A 20,107-nucleotide genomic window follows, 5' to 3' on the forward strand; every position below is an offset into this window, starting at 1 on the left:
ACGGGAAAAAGAGGGAGTGGAGACGGGGAAAAAGAGGGAGTGGGGAAGAAAGAAGGAGTGGGGACGGGGGGGGGGAGAAAGAAGGAGTGGGGACGGGGGGGAGAAAGAAGGAGTTGGGATGGGGGGAGAAAGAGGGAGGGGGTAAGATGGGGAAGGAAGAGGAAGAGGGACGGGGGGGAGAAAGACGGAGGGAGGAAGATGAGGAAGGGAAAGGGAGGGGTAGGACAAAGAGGGGAGAGTGGATGAAGTTAACGTTTTTCTTTAGACATGTATTTCCTTCTCTTTCACAGACATCTAGAAATAAAATGTTGCCATCAACAAAATGGAGAAAAACAAACAAACAAACAATGCACACAAAAAGATAGCAAAACAAAAGTAATAAAAAACAAACAAAAAAAGAAAAACATCAGAAATCATGATTTTTTGACATTCACTTTACTTTCTGCTTTAAGAAGATATCTCACCTCATCTCTTCCTTCGCAGAAGACATTGCCTTTTGTGGTTTTTTTTTTTTTTGTTATTAAAAATTATTAACCCCTCTCCCTCCCTTTTTAATAGATTTCCACCATTTAAGGCCTTTGGTTGCATGTGGATAATACAAGCATTAAAAGAAAAGAAAATCACCATTGAAAATTTCTGCTGATCTTTTTTGCTGATCATGCAATTTACTGCTTTTATTGCAAACAAATAGCTCCAGCGTTGTTTTTGAGGTGACATTCAATAATAAAGTTTGTAAGAGGACCAAGAAATATTTGCAGGACTATCTTGTTTTTCTTTTCATCTTTAAAGTCTAGTTCCCTCAAAACAAACGGACACCCACCCTCATCACCAGAAAAAAATAAATAAAAAAGAAAGACAAACTGTAATTTCTCCTGTTTTTGTTTTTTTTTGCTTTGTTTAGCGCCCACCCCCTCATTCATCCCTCTCATTTTTACACTTTGCAGAGTTCTGTTGCCGAAAATAGGTAGAAATACAGGTAAGCTGAAGAACTTGCCATCCAATCTATCCGGCTATCCTGTCCAGGCGTACGCAGGCAGTGAGCAAACGTCACGAACGCCAGTATTTTATCTCTCTTTGCTCGTTAGTTTATCTATAAGTTCTTGGAGAGGTGCAAGCTCACGTCGATCGATTAAGTTGAATTCTTGGACAAAGAATATGAAGTGCTTGAATGATGTGTTTAGGTGGGCCTCCTCGCTCAGTTGTACGACTTCCCGAAAGTGCTGGTGGTAAATGTGAGCATATACACGGAACAAACGTTTCAGAATAGTTTTTGCTATTGATAAAAAATTCTTTGGGAATGGCACACCTGAAAAGAAAAAGAGATTCAATGAAGTTTTCTCAAAGGCATCAAAGAATTAGGTTCAATTTTTAAATAGGGAATCAATCAAGATACCCCCCCCTCTCCCACGTCCATTGTGATATTATGGACCCTCCCCTCCACAAACTGTTAGGAAGTGAAAATAAAAAGGAAAAATTATAACAAAGGTTATAGTAAGTGAAGTTAGTAGAAAGACAATGGGAAAGTAGCTATTCACCAAGGTATACAAAAGAAAGCTGAAATAAGATTGTTAATCAAGGTGTGACAGTAACTGAGACAAAAAGACGTGAAGGTTGATATATTTAGAGTTTTTGGAGTGGGAGGGAGTTTTGCAACAGCTTAGGGATAATTTATGTACAGTTTTGAATTTGCAACAGTTGAGGATAATTGAAGGTAGGTTTGTGGCTCTGAGCAAAATGGAGATGACAATAAGGCCTCACAGATGACATGGCTGTGGACATAAGCGTTTAGAGGGTTGGTTTACACAATGGTGCCACACACACACACACTTCAACTTAGATCTATGAAATGTGCGGAGATTTTTCTGTATTTTGAGTTTATTCATTTTGTTTTTATATTGCACACCCTACTCAGCAGTATGTAAAGGAAGTTGTTCATCAAGGCACACAAAAGAAAGCTGAAATAAGATTGTTAATCAAGGTGTGACAGTGATTGGGATAAAAGATTGGACATACAGATCGATATTTTTAGAGTTAATTTATGAACAGTTTTAGGAGTGGCGGTGAATTTTGCAACAAAAAGGCACACAAAAGGCATTAAAAAATAGGATGATTAATCACAGGTGCATATATTAAGAGTTAGTTCATGGACAGATTTAGAAGCGGGAATGAGTTTGTGACAGTTTACAAACACTCTTAAGTTTGCAACAGTTAATACTCTTGAGGTGGGGACAGTTTCCAGTTAGAGGTAGTTGACGCAAGGTGCGGCTTGGATCAGATGAGGAAAGTTTTAGGATGCCAAGATGAGCGGACATCAACAACAACAAAAAGGCTTCAACAGACGACTGAGATGTGGACCTTAGCACTTAGAAGGCAGTTTCCCCCTGACAATGGTGCCACACACACACACCCAAAGCCCAACTGATATTTATGGAATGTGTTAGAGTCTTGTTTTTTTTGAGTTGTTTCATTTTTTTATACTTGTGATCCCCTGTGTGCCCTCCTTGGCAGCTGCTAATGTGAGAGATGATGATGATGATACAGTGATAAGGAGTTGAAGGAAACCATAACACACAACAGCGTTGGGATTAGCAATTGTTGTCAAGCAGGGAGCACATGATCTCACACTACCACGCTTTTTTTTAATGGGAAAAATTTGGATAAAATTGACTGTACCTTTAACCAGTCAATTCATTGAAAATTTTTTGCACAAGATTAGGCTCAAAATTTAAATATTTATTTAAAATATTTTTCACCCAATTGGAGAGCCAGGATTTGTTCTATTCAATAACAAGCAAAATAATTAAGAGAAGGTGCAAAGCTACCTTGAGCTTGTCTGAAACATAAACAAGTTTCAAGCGTCAGATAAAAATATTCCAATCGGCTTGTAAACATGATCACTGACAAATTAATCTGTGCGTCATAAACGCACTAATAACTAATGCACAAGAGAAATCAAGACTTGCTGACATTCCACTTCATGGCCTGTGGCAGTAATGAAAGCCATGGGAGAGGGGGAGGGCGCCATACATATTAATCTGTCCTAGAAACAAATGGAATGCTAAATTCATACTCGCTCATCTTGTATATCGTAACATTTTCTTTTTCAGCAAAATACCTCAGACTCCTATCAATCAAGTTTTGCCTTTATTTATTGAACGAATGTCTGTATCCATTTTAAATTATATTTCTGGTCCAGAAATAATATTAGAAGACCTGTGGAAATTATAAAAATTGAGAAATATATTTAATCTACAAATATGTTTTGTTAAAAAATTAGTTTTTTGGACAGACAAACTAATAACATGCAGCAAATATGAGTTTAACATTTCTATGAAAATAGTGTCTATTTTAATATAGAATTGACTCAAATAAGATAAATTAATAAATACTAATAAATACTCAAAGTAATATTGTGCTGTGTGTGCGTTTGGATTCTTAATCTGGCAGGGGTATGTGATGCGTCTAGTGTGTTAGGTATAAGTTAGTGTTAAGTTCATGCTTGCATGTCTTCTCGCTTCCAGCTAACACCGCTGGCTAACCTCACAGTGAAAAGAGAGCAGTTATACATGTCTTCTCTGCCAGTACATAGCCTCTCCATCATCAAGACTCTTACAGTGCCTCCACGTTGACCACACACAGTAACTGGTGCCTTGCAGCCCCAGGCTAACCTTGTAGGAAATCTCAGAAGTAGTGCGTTATGGCCCACCGATGTGTGGACATGCCCTGGCACACTACCAACGCCTACCCCACCGTCTTGTGGGTGCCCTTGGTTGGGTGAAGACTAGGGGAACCAACCCCAATATTAAACACCACTGTCTTGTGGGCCTTATCACAGCAAAAGGCTAAGAAATGGGAACTCTGACTTCAAATCCTACTGCTGCCTTGCAGTTTTCCTTAAAAGGCTATGGAACCTCATCCAGAAAGAAAAAGTGTAGTAGCAGATACGATAAGGCGACTGTTTACCTCACTAAGATTACTTTCGGCCAGAAGCTGCGGTTTCCTCTGCTGCCAGTGGTCGTGGGTTCGCTCCACTGGACATGAGCATTGGAGGTTCAGAGGGTGTCTATCTGATGCGCAACAGATACTGCATCTAAACTGCGCAAGCAAGTTTGGAGCCAAGGTGGGAAGTTCTGTGGCGATGGAGTGAGACTACGCCAACACCGAGGGATAAAGCACTGAGGCCCCAACTAGTCATCGTCAAGACTGATGGACTGCATGATGATGATGATGATGATGAATATTGTGCTACATAGTTCAATACAAATAATAAAATCACATTGTAAAAGAATTTTAATTTACTCCTTCAGTCGGCATCTCTTAGCAGACAATGCTTGTTTTATGCTCTGTTTCTTTCAAATGTTTTTATGAAATGTTTCACCAGCAAGAACTGCATGTCAAAATTACGAGTTCCTTTCTTACACTATTACAACGATGATCATATATTATGATATTCAGAAATGAGGCTACATCAATGGGAGATCACTCATATTCTTGTCCAGGGTTGTCAGCTAAATTTTATGAATTTAGCCTTTTTTAAAGCTAAATTTTGTGGATTTGGCCTTTTTTGAAAGTTTGATATTCAAAAATTGTATTTGACCTTTTTCTAAAGCATAACATCCAGACTAAGGTAGAAACAAGCAGAATATTATATAGACGCTTATGAAGGTAAGCATAGAAGTCTTGACATGGCCTGACCCCAAACATAAGTATCGTTTAAAATACGAGAATACATTAATCAATCTAGTCAGGTAACAGAATAGATTTAAAATTTGATTATATTATCTCTTTCAAAAATCTATGAGGATTATGACACACCAAATATTTTGGATTTTAATTTCTTCATTTCTTTTTGTGTCAGCCATCTTGAAAACGTAACAGAAAAGATGATATATTGAAAAACAATTTCCAAATTTCTGTTTTCATATGCAGGCAAACGTGCGAATTGATTTAACCCTAATTGAAACAATTTTCTTTTGGGACACATTTTTTGATACCATACTTCATAATTGGGATATATGAATTGGTACATCTACTGAAAATTGTATTAATCCCTTCCCATATATAAAGGGCCTTTCAAAAGTAATGCCTCCTACTTTTTTTTGTACCCGAATAAATCAGAGGTGGACTGCAAATTGCATAGTTATTATAACTTAAACATTCATGATCTATAAGTTTAATCTCTGTTGCAGATATTGACAGTGTGACACTAAGAAAGCAACCCTTGTCATGGATGTGTATCAGAAGTAGAGATTCGTCATTGAATTCCTGGCAAAGTGCATTAAAAATAATGGTGACAATGGAGAAAAATAAATTGTGGAACACAAAAGGTTACTCGTTTTAATAGTACCACTCCTGTTTTCATAGCTCTTCAACCTTTTGAGAAAAAAAAATAGGAGGCTTTACTTTTGGAACAATCCTCATACATAAGAACAGCTAGATAAGAATAGTATCTACTAATTGATTTCTTTTTAATATTTGCATGTATGAAGTGACAAGTAGCATTTTGAAAGTAAATTATGGTTTTCCATTGACCAAACGAATCATTGGAAATTACGAATTTTGTAGCAATAATATTTCTGTACTTCTGTTTTACATTTAAATATTTCAAATATTTTGACCAAATTTTTTTTTTTTACTCCATTTTTATTCGTAACAATTAAAAGTAACACTCATCAATTTTCTCTAAAATTAAAATACTTCACCAGAATATTTTAAATTCATATTAAATGGTAGACGTTGATACTTTTAATTGAAACAAGTTCAGGGCATAAACAGTTTCAATTAAATGTGTGTGTGTATATATATATATATATATTTTCAGAAATGCGAGAGATTATATATATTTTTAGGACAGTTAATCAAAAAAGTTTTTGCTATACAATTTTAATTCTGTGATTTTTAGTTGAAGGAGGTGTTACATTAGAAGAAAAACTTTTTACCTATCCTACCGCTAACCCTAAGTCAGAGTGCTAAACTCCCCTCTAAAAACCCTTTCCTAAATATTTGGGCTGTGGAAATAATTATATATATATATGACATACACATACATGAGGCCCCTTAAAGTTTCCAGACTTCTTTTGAACAAGCACTTAAAATTGTCATAGACTCTTGAAAATTCAGTATGCTATTGCTATTCAGCTTATGAGATGACTGACCAATTTTTATGATTTCAGGTTCAAATGAACAGCTACAGCAGGAATTGGACTACACCTTACTAAAGCTTGATTGTTGCAGCTAGTGAATTTCAAAAATGCAATCTCGACAGGAGGACACTTTAGAAGAACGATATGCAATAAAATTGTTTTAAACTTGAAAAAATGCAACAAATGTATGGAATGCTTCATACTGCTTTTGGACCATCTTGCATAAATCAAGCATCAGTTTTTGAGTGGCATAAGAGATTCAAGGAAGGCAAGGAGTCTGTGAGGGATGATGAGAGGTGTGAGAGGAGTAAGGAAGTCAGAACACCAGAGTTGATTGGCCAAATAAAGAATTTCATGAATAAGAACCATTGCGTGTCTATAGAGACAATAAGTGCACAGTTTGATGCCAGTGTGGGGACTGTATACACAATTATTTACAAGGAACTGAAAATGTGGACTAATGCATTCATGCAAATCTTCTACAAATCTATCCTTGTTACAAACTATTTGACCAAGATGAGCATCAAGACAGTTTCTAACCCTCCAGACCTTGCTCCCTGTGACTTTTGGTTATTCCCTAAGCTCAAGGAAAACTTTAGAGGCTGTTGTTATAGGACAATTGAGGAAATGAAAGAGGCTGTGATGAGAATCATTGACAGACGCTCACACAAGAGGACTTCTATGGGGTCTTCCAGAAGTTGGAATGATACAAGTGCATTGCAGTTAGAGGAGATTACTTTGAAGGGGATTAGATACTATCAATAATAGTGTCCATACAAAAAAAGGTCTGGAAACTTATTAAAAGGCACCTTTATATATATATATATATATATATATATAAGAGAGAGAGAGAGAGAGAGAGAGAGAGAGAGATAGATAGATATATAGAGAGAGATACTTTACCTATTTTCGACGGGAATAAAGTTTCATCATCTAATTGATCTTGCACCCAAGTCATGAGATAATCAATATATTTGGGTGCTGAACATTTGATTGGTTTTTTCACCGTTTGTCCATCTGCCCAATGGTATTCATATTTAGGTCCAGCTGACATGACCGCACAGCTCTCCTCTGTGCAGAACTCTGTTATTGTCCCATATAGCATGTTGATCTGGTTGAAGAAATCAACCGCTGCAGAGAGAAAACAAAAATTACCATAATTGGATGACAAACACTAATAGACAAAATTAGAAAACAAAAAACAAAAACATTTATCATGGATGCGAGTTGTCAAAGACAAAAAAAGATTTTAAATCTAATTTTCCAAATCAAGGGCCTTCCTCCAATCCTAACTCTGCAAATGAAATTTGACATAAAATGGTTCTCAATTTCTGGGCTATTTTATTTTTAGGACAGTTAACCAAAAATATTTTTGCTAGTCAATTTAACTTCTGTAATTTTTTGTTGAAGGAGGTGCTACATTAGAAGAAAAATATTTTTACTTATCCTACCGCTAACCCTAAAAGTGGTAAACTCTCCTCTAAAAACCCTTTCCTAAATATTCCTACTATGTCTACCCCCCCCCCAATAACTTTCTTAAACTTATGCTCGAGTGGGACCCCTTAAAAAATTAAAAAAACCACATCTAATTGCCTACAAAGAATCTCCCAATAAGAAATGATGGACTTAGTCATTCCTTTTTTTGCATGGTGCAGAACGCAAATTTACATATGTTAAGGCCTAAAACTGCACTGTTTGTTCATTTTCATCAGGATTTGACGTCCCTTGGGGACTTTTGGGACTAAATGGCGCTGGGGGGGGGGGGTAAATGCTGAATTTAATCATTTTTTTATGCCTCGTTCACTTTGCATGCTTCACTTGTTTTTAAACAAGTTTCTGAATTTATAATTTTAACTATAACGACCAGCAAGACTCATGGAAATGCTACAGTCAAAGAACAGGTTTTAATTTTATAGACTTGATAAAAGATATTACCTAAATTTAATCAATAAATCATTGCATAGTTTACTTTTCAAACGCAACTGATTTCAAACTCTTTCATACATGTTTGAAACTGTCTGTTATTCCCACACATATTTCAACCCTTCTCATAGGAAACATTCTCTATATGAATGTATGTTTGCTGTTTAGTTGCTATGGAACACTGTTCACATACAGTTGTTGTTATGGGAACAAACTAAAGTCTACCATAAGCACATTCTTATAAGGATACTGGCTTTACAATATTCTTAATACAACCCTAACTCTTTTAAACGTATAGATCTGAAAAGTAAATATTGAACAAAAAAAAACAAAAACCAGAAAGAACTCATAATTGTATTTTTTATGCAATTTTTCCTGACATTTTTTTCTTAATTTTTGGAAATAAAAAGAAAGGAAAATATTCCCAAATTTCTTATGTTTTATTATCAAAGTTTCAAATTACACATCATCAGATTATAGCAGATATCACATTTAGTAGTCTCTGTCCATTCCATTTTTTTCTTGGAAGCTGATCTGACTGAAATTTTGTGTGGATTTGTTATAATAAAGTGCAATGGACTAAGTATCATGGTATCCTTTCAAGCCACAGTTGGAGATTAATATAGACTAGTGACAACAATACCACATTTACTCGAAATTTTTTTTTTTTTTTTAGAAACTACTGGGCTGATCTGACTGAAATTCTGTTTGGACCTTTGTTATAAGGTGCAATGAACTCAGTATTATGATATCCATTCGATGAACAGTTAGAGATTTATAAGTATTAGTACTGAATGCAAAAATGAGCACAAAGTTAATTATACTAAACATCAATTTGTCATAAAGCACTCATTCTAAGTCAAAGGGCTATAACTTTTGCCCGTTTTAACTTTTGCTAAAAAAAATCTACTGAAATTTTGAAATACTTTCAGATTACATCTTGTATAAAACTGCAAAATTAAAGTCCATATAAACATTAGTATCAATATTCTCAATCAGATAAAAAACTTGATATACAAGATAGGACAAGTATAAATGAAAATTTTGAATGAAATTCAGTAAATAAAAAATTTAACGACAAATCTATTATTTGGCAAGGAATACAATGGCTCATCTCAGAGGAAATGTTTTTAGCAAAATAATGTTTATAAGCAATCATAAATTTTTCTATTTAGCGCATATATTAAAACACTAAAAAGTTTGCATAAAAGAAACTAAGAATAAAAATGGATATTCCATGGTGTAGTTAGAGTCAATGAAGATGAATAGAGGCACAATCGTAAGATTCAAGGCAATGAAGAACGGTATAATTCAAGTTGAGTTTTTAACGTTCAAATGTGCGTGTGTATGAAGTAATACACATCTCTTAATCTAACAAGTCCCGCACTATCAACCAAACTACAACCTCTGTCCCATCGCTGCAATGTCTGTTTTACAAATAATTTAATGGAATATACCCAATCAACTCTTAGCACTTTTGCCCCCTCCTCTCGACATAAATAACCATTTCCAGCAATTAACTCAACAAGCAGAAAAATCTAACCCCTGTCACTGTAGAGGTCCAGAGATGCCAGAAAGCCTTTTACTCTAATAGTTTCTTCCCTCAAACTGCTAGACTTTGGAATTTTCTCATAATCTTCTGCTACCCTGATTGTAGGGACATGCAGAAGTTTACATGTAACGTGAACAGACATTACTGCTCAAGTGTCCTTACATAGTGTCCTTGTAGATATAGCCTGAAATAGTGGCTGGCCCCTTATGTTTCAAGTGGCAATGTGCTTTGTTTGGGGTAAATAAGAGTAAAATATATATATATATATATATATATATATATATATATATATATATATATATATATTGTCAAGCATCTTTAAAAACATCCAATTTTGTTTTAATGATATCAAAAGTGAAGGGAGAGGGCTTGCAATAACTAATGAAATTAATGAGATGGGGATGGTGGGGGAAGTCGATTCCCACTTTTGTGTGAACGATGGCTGTTTAGAAAGTCAAACAAAATCTGGCAAGCAATCAATCATTTTTATTTAATCAGAAAGAAAGGGAAGTCAAACAACAATAAACAACCAACCATCCTGAGAACTGTTAATCTTTTGAATCAAGATAAAAATGTGGATCAAACCACACACACACTGGTTTATTGCTAAGTATTAACAACCTGACACCTGTCATTTAGATTAAAATAAAAAGATTAAAAAGTAAAGAAAAAAGTTAACTGAACAAATAATAAAAATACAGGTTACAACAGTGTGAATGTATTTATGAAGGCTGATAGCAATGCAGAAAAACCAGAATGGTGAAAGAAAGTATGAATAAAAACAAATACTTGAAGACAAGATTTGGGTTAGGAATTGCAAAATTTAGGATAGCCGCTTTTCCCAGCATTTGGCTTCACTTTTGCATTCTTTTTGAGAATCCTCTCTTCAAACAAATAACTGAAGTAGGAATTTCTTCGTTTCCTTAATTTTCCTGGGCAACATCGGGTGCTGCTAGTCTAAAATATGATGCATCTATTTAATCTGTGCTATTACCAATGAAAATGCTATTTCAAACTGAAGTGTGACAGATCGACGAAAAAATAGATCAAGCTTCTTGAGAATCAAGGGCACATCTAACAAGCAGAGTATGCAGGGTCCCTCTTCACGAGTAAATTAGTCTGGAAAGAGAATTTTGAGAGTGACCAAGATATAGAAAAGGATTGCTACGCCAATGAAGATGAATGAAGGTGAAACATGCCTTGTGCAATGCATGTTATGCAAAGAGGCTGTTTTCCTTGGTGCGCATTGCCATGATACACTGAAGTCTGCAAGAAGCATTTATGTTATGATTGTGATGAATCAACAAAAGGAAAACTTGCCACACGCAGGTGAAATCCTTGGATCGAACGCTGTAAGTTTGTCATCGAAGGAAATGATGGCATTGACATTAGGAATGTCGATCATCATGAAGCTGTATATTGGGAGCGTTGACTGCAGTGAACCAAGTTAAGTCTGTGATTGATGTGAATAATTGGATTTGAAAGGTTCTGAATAAAACTAGGTGGGAGGATGGCAACGAGACTTATCCTGGAAAATCCGTTCTGGCAAAAATTTACTTTCACCATGACTAACATTTGTGCAAAATTTTTTAAAAATCCAAGGTTTGGTTATTGAGAAAAGTATGAGCAAACGAACGGATGAATGGACAAACAAGAGTGAATTACTAGGTCCAAGCCCCCTTTTGTTGGGGACCAAAAACCGCACGCTTTGACAAGAATTTTAATCAAAGAGTCTCAAACTGTTAAAAAAAAACAAAAAAAAAAAACAATTGCTTAGATTAATATTAATCTATTTATTGCGGACTATTATTCTCATCTTTATTAGTTGTTGTTTCACAATGTTTCGGCCAACTATTCCTCTGGCCTCCGTCAGGTGGTAACCGTGACAAATATCACCTGACAAAGGCCAGAGGAATAGTTGGCCGAAACATCGTGAAACAACAACTAATAAAGATGAGAATAATAGTCTGCAATAAATTAATATAAATAATACTCATCTCAATAATGAATTCCAATTAAAATAATATATATGCTTAGATTAAATTTGATCAAAATTAGAAATTCAAACTTTTCCACTTTATGAAAGAAAAAAAATTTTTTTCATGCAATTTCAAAGTTCGTGCTAATTAAAAAAAAAACATCTTTATGATGTACATACCCATCACGAAACGAAAATGTCATATGTCATATTAAAAAAAAAAAAATATTGATCAAGTAGTTTTTTTTAACTAAGAAAATCAAATTTTAAAATTAAGCAATAACATTGTGCTTTGATCTGCCATATTTAATAGAGACAACTCAATTTGAACTACTAAGATCAAAATTAGCCCTGTAATGGTTACAATTTACTATTAAAAATCAAAGAACTGATTTTCTATATAAAAAAATTGCTTAATCAATTTATATGACTTTTAGAATATGACATTTTTGTTCTAGGACAGGTGTGTATATTATAAAATTTTCTGTTTTTTTTTTTCTTTTTTTTTTTAATTAGGTTGCACTAAAGATTGATGGTAGAGTGTTTCGGTATGGTAAACCTTAATTTAAAAAAAATCCTTTTCATAGATTGTGTTAATTATATCTATCCTGTTTGTAGGTTAGTTTGTGATATCTACTACTACTACAATACATTGCATGCTATTTATAGGTAGTTTCATTTTGGAATGAATTGAAACAAAGTTACAACATAGTTCAAATATTTGAGATACAATCAAGCGTATTTGTTATATGTTTTCATGCCATGTTAAGATTTCCACAGCTTTGACATATGATGGAGCAGGTTCAGCAAAACTCTTAATGATCTAGAACACTACAAAAAATTTGATATATCTATACCTATCTATCTATTTGTGTGTGTGTGTGTGTGTGTGTATACACACAGGATTCACTTCTAAACTATTAGGTTGACAAGAAAGTTCTGGCAAATTTTTAAATTTTGATTTCAGATTATGTATTTTCAAATAAGTTTTTGCTTTAATACCTTTACTTTATATATCATTTTAAAGAGCATTTTCCTCTCTATCTAATCGTTTAAATTACAATCGTTTTAAAACAATTATGTCTTCTTTTCAGAACGTTGAATAAAAGAGGTGTAATACCACACTGGGGCCTTTCAATGTAAACAAAAGAGTCCTGTTTGCAGGACCATAAATGTAACCCAGCCTGGGTTTAAATGTACCACTTGGGGACTAACCGTAAATCCCGGTGGCTACACTTATCTTTGTCTAGTGGTGGGCCCTTCAATGGTGACCAGACTCTCACTGAAACTACGCGCGCTGATGCTCGGGGCATACAAAACATACATGACCCTAAGTCCATGTGGCAATACCTTTTGCACTCCGGTTAGCTGTTCATAGGTTTGACGTCGTATTCCTTTTTGTAGATGCTCTCGTGTCGCTGATATATCACTTTTCTGAGTGCAGTCTAGGTTGGTTGTAATTAACTGGGTTTTCAAATCAAAGCATTAATAATAACTCAAGATCATTTTTTTATAAACAAGAATAATTGTTCATAAGATATTCAGGGTATATTTTGTGCAAAGGAAAGTTAATTCTTTGTGTTCTTAATGGCTTTATGATGCCGGGTGGTTTCAACTTAGATTCATTCAGACCGCTCCTTAGTCCAGAGCAAGAGCTTTTAAACAACTTTTCTGGGGCAGTTTCTGGCTCCTGGGCAGGAGCCCAAAGCAATCCATACTCTTCGATGCCAGCAAACAAGTCCTCTGAATCTCCAAAACACAATGGTTTTTTATTGAACCATAATTCCAACCACCATCTCTTTGAGATTAGCATTTCCTTCTCAGTCATTTGGAGATTACTCTTTTCTTTCTCTATCTTTTTTCTTTTCTTCTGAATCTCTTTTCTTTCTCTAGCTTAAACCTCATTTCTCTTTAATTCTCTTTCCCTTTCTTTCTCTCCAACTCATTTTTCTCTTAAAGAAACTATTGTCAGCTATGTCCTTCCATCTTTCAGTTTAATTTCCAACATTTACATGGTGGTCCGACACTTAAAATAAAACACATGGCGCAATGACTATATCTTTTTAGATATCAGAGCAGAGTTCTTGTCATATATGTCAACTTCACTTTGCCGAGAAATTTCTTTTTTGTCCACCTTTATCGGCTAAAAAACATTCTAGGGTTTTGGAGAAAAGAATGAATTTCTTAAACCTCACGTCAAATACCCCACCTAACCCTTAGCCCGTAAGCAGAGTGAAATTAGGGTTACCCAGGCATGCAACATCATTACAGATGGAAAACAAGCAAATTTGCATAATTTTATTATTTCAATTCAAGCTAGGATGAAAAGCTGCTGAAACAGCTCACCATATCAATGAAGCATTTGGCCCAAGAACCACTACTGAATGTGCAGCACAATAGTGGTTTAAGAGATTTTGTGGTGGGGATGAGAGTTGAAGATGAGGAGTGCAGTGGTCAGCCATCGGATGTTTACAACGATCAATTAAGAGCTTGGTACTAGTGCAGAGAGTGATCCGGACATAAATAATGTTATTTAAAAAGCCATTCTTAACATGGGGAGGGGAGGGTGTTTTGTATCCATTCTATACTTCAACCTTACAATTGAATAAAAAAACATATCATAAAACTTTAATTAAACTTGGAAATACGATTTAAAAAATAGCGCGGATCACTCTCTGCACTAACACCAAGAGCTTTAGTCAAAGCCAATCCATACACAACTGTTTGAAAACTTGCTTCTGAATTAGACATACCCAGACAAGCCTGGGTATCGTTGTTAGTATACATATTAATAATGGGACGAAAACCACATTTGTGGAGGGTAATCTATAGATTTTAGTTTCACTAATAGTTTAAAAACAATATTCACCATCTATAATATGTCACCTGTCTGTTTAAATGTATGTATGTATGTATGTATGTTTGCCTAAAACTTTCGACAGAGGCGACAGATTTTCACGAAATCGATATCGTTTTGAAGCTGACCCTTCGGACAACAAATATCGAAAAATTGGCTAAAAACATGGTACTTTTCTACAGGGAGGATAGATTTTTTTTTTTTGCATCACTATTTTTGCAAGTCATCATATCGGTTGGAATGACTTTATTAATTTCAATGTTCCAAACTTCCAGTTGCATCCTAGATTAGCGGTAAGACATCAGCTTTTTTCTTCACTTTCTCTTCTGCTTTTGTGTCACAAATTCAAGCCTGCCTGCCAACTACCACTTTTCTTCTTTTCTTTTTTTTGCTCAACACACACCTCCAAACACCCGGGCAATGCCGGGCACCCAGGCTAGTTTTATCATAAGCATTAGTGATGGAAAATTAATTTTTAAACAAAAACCGCAAAAAATTTTTTTAAATCGTTTTAAAAATTGGAAAATAGGCACAAATTTTTCTGATTCTCAATCATCCCAATAGTAATACCCATGTATTACTTTTCTATCAAAATAAAAAGAATCAATTTGATAATGCTACTGATTCGTATGTAAGAAGCATTACTTACTGTTAACAGCCACCCATTCATTAAGGTCTTCTCCTTCAGGTAAAAGCACAGCCATACGCAAATTGCCGCTGCCTAAAGTCGCAGCCGCATGTTTCATCAAATCATATTGGTGGGTGCCTTCTGGAATGTTCTTCTTCGGTTTAAATGTTTTGTTGTTTCGACTTCCACTACAAAAAGAAAAATAAATAAAAAAGATAAATTAAAAAAGATTAAAAACAACATTAAAAAATAGGACGAAGAATCACAGAAAAGGTACATACAAAAAAACAAGCAGATAACAGGTATGACCATGATCCTTCATTCATGTACGGCAGAGTCAGGAATAGAACAGGGTGAAAGGAAACCAGTGAGTGGTTCTTCTCCCAGGAGGGAGCCAAATGATGATGATGGTGGTGGCAGAAGTTTGAAACTTAACATTTAAGCCTTCAGGACTAAGAGACCATCTTTCCAGAGGAGGGCAATTTTCATGGAAATGTTACCAGTACATGAACACACACACGACATTCAATAATTACTACAGCTGGTGATAAGCCCAGCCTTATGTCAATCCCCACTGCTCTGAATTTGAGCATGTACTAACAAGTCAAAGGAGATCCTGCAAATTTAAGTGAGTACATCCATCTCAACAAATAACAATAGTTATTTATCTATCTTCCCATAACTGTTCAATTTTGAGAAATTAATTTCATTTTACATTAATTAATTAATATATATATATATATATATATATATATATATATATATACACACACACACACACAGACAAGAGTTTTTTTTACAAGGTAGTCACCACTTATCAAGGCCCGGTAGCCACTTGGGGATAAGGGTTATTGTGTGTACAGTACATTAGTGTTGTAGATTTGATAAAGTGTCTTACTTAAGGCGGCGGTACATCAGGAATTTGTTCACATTGAACTTTAAGACATCCAGGTTGTAGTCAGGTGGGAAACAGGCAACCGGAACAGAGTTCCACAGGCGTGCAGTTTCAAGAAAGAAGCTTTGTTCATGGAATCTACATTTTGGTTTTGGCACAGATAAGGAGTGGGGAAAATTTTTAACAGTGGTTTCAGCTAAGCGGGTGTTTATTGTGAAAGATTGGTGAGGGAGGGCCAGAGATTGGAGTTCAGACGAGCACCTGCCATGGTAGTAACGATAAAACAAAGAGAGGGCCGCAACGTTTCTCCTGTGGGAAAGAGGTTGCAGGGAAGAGAAAAGGGCATCACCCACTAGGCCACAAAGTCTATTTTGTACTCTGTCAAAGCAGGATAGGCTGTTTTTAGCAGCTCCTGCCCAAATGTGGCAGCAGTACTCCATACTTGGACGTACTTGGCTTTTATATAGATAGAGAATTGCATCAGGGGTGAGATATCTTCTGGAGCAGTAGAAGGATCCTACCATTTTCCCAGCGATCTTGGCAACTGACTTGATGTACGTATTCCATTTCAGGTCAGAGGTAAAGGTCAAGCCCAGAAGCTTATCAAAATATGGAGCCTCCCCTAGACGAGAGCCACCCATATCAATTGATGCCACATGGGGATCAAAGCATTGATGATGTAAAGATAGGAGTTTGGTTTTAGATGCATTAAAAGTACCCCCCCCCACTGTACCACGCGCTCAAGATCAGAGGAGAGAGAATCTGAGAGAACTTTGTCATTTACGGCCTTTGATGTGTTGCCATAGATGGTTGTGTCATCAGCATAGATGTCAACGAATGATTTAAGCATGTGTTTTGGGAGATCATTGATGTATATCAGGAAGTGAGTTGGGCCTAGGATGGACTCCTGAGGGACTCCAGCATTAATATTGATGGCCTCTGATTTCTGCCCATCAACTACTACTCTTATGAGCCTATCGGAGAAAAATGATTTTATGATAGAGAAAACAGTTCCAGTTATACCGTAGCTGGAAATCTTGTGAAGTAGGCTCTTATGCCATAACTTATCAAAGGCCTTTGATATGTAAAGAGCAATTGCCCTAGAGAGGAAGTCTTTGTCAAGAGATTCGCTAATCCTATGAGATATAACAGTTAGCACATCTGCTGTAGATCTGGCAGAACGGAAACCATATTGCATGTCACTAAGAAGGTTATTTCTGCTGAGGTGGTTGACTACTTCTCTATTTAATATGGATTCCAGCAACTTACTCATGACACACAGGAGACTTATTGGTCTGTACTGAGAGGGAGATGACTTATCACCTGAATTCTTAAATACAGGGCATACTGATGAGGTTTTCCAGGGTGTTGGGAAGCACTTCTCTTTAAGGCAACGCTTAAAGAGTTTTGTAAGTATGGGGGCAAGTTCTAGTTGAAGCTTTTTCAGCACAACGATTGGAATGCCGTCAGGGCCAGTTGTTTTACTGGAATCAAGGTTCTTGATTAGCTTGGCGACATCACGCACAGATATTTCTATGTTACAGAGTGTGTTGTCCGTTATAGGAGGAAATACGGGGAGTTGATGGCCTTCGTCGCATAGGGTAGAATTAGCTGCAAAGTTCTTGGCAAATAGTTGGGCCTTGTCTGATGGTGACGAGATGACCTCAGGTCCATTGATGATGGTTGGGATAGAATGCACGCTTCTGTTCAGGATCCTGTTTGCTATTTTCCAAAACTGGTGGGAACCAAGCCGCTACTCAGCTACTTTGGATTTAACGGACTGAGCATATAGCTCTCTTGCATTTTATTGGTATTCCAAAAGTAATGCTTCCTATTTTTTATTCCGCTTGAATGGATCAGAGGGGATTGCAAACTGAATAACTATGGTGACTGAACTTATGCATTCATGACCCTAAAGTTTCAGGTCTCTATTGCAGATGTTGACTGTGGGAGACTAATAAAAGCAACCCTTGTCATGGACCTGTGTCAGAAGCAGAGAGGAGTCATTGAATTCTTCGACGTATAAAAAAGTTGAACTGATCAACATTCATTGGTGCCTATTGAACGTTTCAGAAGTTGATGCAGTTGATGTCATCACAGTAAGGAGATGGGTTCGTCAATTTCAGAGTGTTGACAGACATGCGAATGGCAAAGCATGCTCCAGACCTTTATGACAGAAGTATCAAAAGAGGCTGGCAAAGACGCATTCAGAATGATGATGACTATGTAGAAAATAAATTCCGAAGCACAAAAAAATAATTTGTTTTTATGCACCACTATGTCTTCATAGCTCTTCAATTTTATTTTTTTTTAGTTAAAAAAATAGAATGCATTACTTTTGGAACCTTTGTGTGTGCGTGCGTGCGTGTGCGCACACACACACTAGCAGGCCACTTGGCATTGCTCGGTCGTAAAATATGCTTAAATATGATATTTTGATTAATGAAAACCAAAACATTTAGCTTACAATTTACTTTTTTCTTTGACGTTAATGCCTGAACTATGAAGACATGTTTGCTGCAAGGCTAAAAATTAAAACACAAACCAATAGCTATTACATTATGCATGCATATTCGTACTGCCATTGTTTGACCTTCACTAGTCAAATTTAATTTTTTAATTTTCACACAGATTTTCGCCAGCTAAAATCTAAATATTAAGTTTCACATGGGTTCAAATACCCTATATATTAAGTTTCATGTCTAGACCAAAAAGTGACAAGAGTTTGATAGGTAAAATTTTTTAAACAATGCACATACATAAATATATATATATAGAGAAAGGTTTGTGTTTATTATAACCTTTTTATTCGAATATTACACAAGTATAAATTATGTAGAATATCTGCATGAATATAATTACACGTAATAGTTAACTAAAGATGCTCATCCCATAAGAACCCCCCCCCCAAAAAAAAGAAAAAAACTAATAGAGAATTAATTAAAATGAATGTTTTAATGAATATGCAAATTAGCTAGATCTTTTGCAGATGAATACAATTCCACGATCCATATATAACAAAGTTGTATTTTCTTTTTTAAATAAATAGAAAAAAGTGTTAATATGAATATCAATACACACACACACACAAAAAAAACAAAAAAAACAATTTATAGGAATATATGATATATATATATATATATATATATATATATATATATATATATATTACTAGTAGACTGCCTGATATTGCCAGTTTTAAAATGTGCATAAATATATTTCAATTTATGCAGATTCATTTATTATAGTCATTAATTTGATTATTATTATATTGTACTTAATATGTATAGTAGTGGTTTCAAAAGTTCTAAAAAGTTCAGTCTTATAAGTTACTGCCTGATCTAAATCCATATGCATGAAACAAATAAAAGAAAAAAAAGAACATTGTTAAAGATTTAAATTTATATTTGCGCATGCATACAAATAAGTTTAGTCAACTTATGCCCGCCAAGTTGCATTTTTAAAAAATATTGACCTCTTAGCAACTATTTTTACCAGCTAAATTGAAATTGAATTTGTTCCAAAAATCCAAATCACCTATGTATCAAGTTTCAAGTTTGTAGATCAAAAATTGAGAGAGGAGTTTTGTAGAGACCGTTCCTTAGATAGAGACAGACAAGGTCACACACGTGTATATATGTCTGGCTATCCATCTAAGAGAAACATTCTTAAGAAAAACAAATGTTAACTTTAGTAGTATAATAATAATAATAATAATAATAATAATAATAATAATAATAATAATAATAATAGAAGAAAATATCAAGCAACAAAACTGAATGACAATTCTTGGACAAGTGAAAACAAAAGTAAATTCAATTTAATTTTCAAAACAACAAATCTTACAAAGGCAAAGAGCTCAATATACTTTCGGATAGAACTTCATAAAAATAGTAAATACAAAATAAAGATGAGCCACATATTTATTTTTGTCTAAGAGAATCAGAAGAGGTGGGAGGCAGTAAATAAATAAAATGAATAAAAAAAAAAGGCAGTTAATTACAAAAGTTACTTTTGGTCTGTAAAATGTCACAAATCCATCCATACATGGTGGTGATGGTGGTGGGGGGGGTCATATGAAACTAATGCAGTGAATAAAGATGTGGAATCTAAATTGGATGTAAAAAAAAA

At 35.1% G+C, this 20,107-nt stretch overlaps 1 protein-coding gene across 7 annotated transcripts in view; it reads right to left on the bottom strand.

Annotated features, from left to right (window-relative positions):
- Positions 1 to 626: 626 nt before the first annotated feature.
- The window catches only part of LOC145249463 (MOB kinase activator 1B), a 155,115-nt gene continuing 135,634 nt past the window's right edge, over positions 627 to 20,107 (bottom strand). For all 7 annotated transcript variants that reach the window (XM_080111033.1, XM_080111029.1, XM_080111031.1 and 4 more), the window contains 3 exons: positions 15,103 to 15,269; positions 7,047 to 7,274; positions 627 to 1,306 (listed from right to left, as the gene is read on the bottom strand). In XM_080111033.1, coding sequence (XP_079967159.1) covers positions 1,065 to 1,306; positions 7,047 to 7,274; positions 15,103 to 15,269 — 637 coding nt within the window. In that variant the 3' untranslated portion in view covers positions 627 to 1,064. The remainder of the gene's footprint in view (positions 1,307 to 7,046; positions 7,275 to 15,102; positions 15,270 to 20,107) is intronic.

The sequence above is a fragment of the Euprymna scolopes genome, chromosome 28 (genome assembly GCF_053919585.1).
Source record: "Euprymna scolopes isolate OS-2025 chromosome 28, ASM5391958v1, whole genome shotgun sequence".
Taxonomy (NCBI): Eukaryota; Metazoa; Mollusca; class Cephalopoda; order Sepiida; family Sepiolidae; genus Euprymna; species Euprymna scolopes.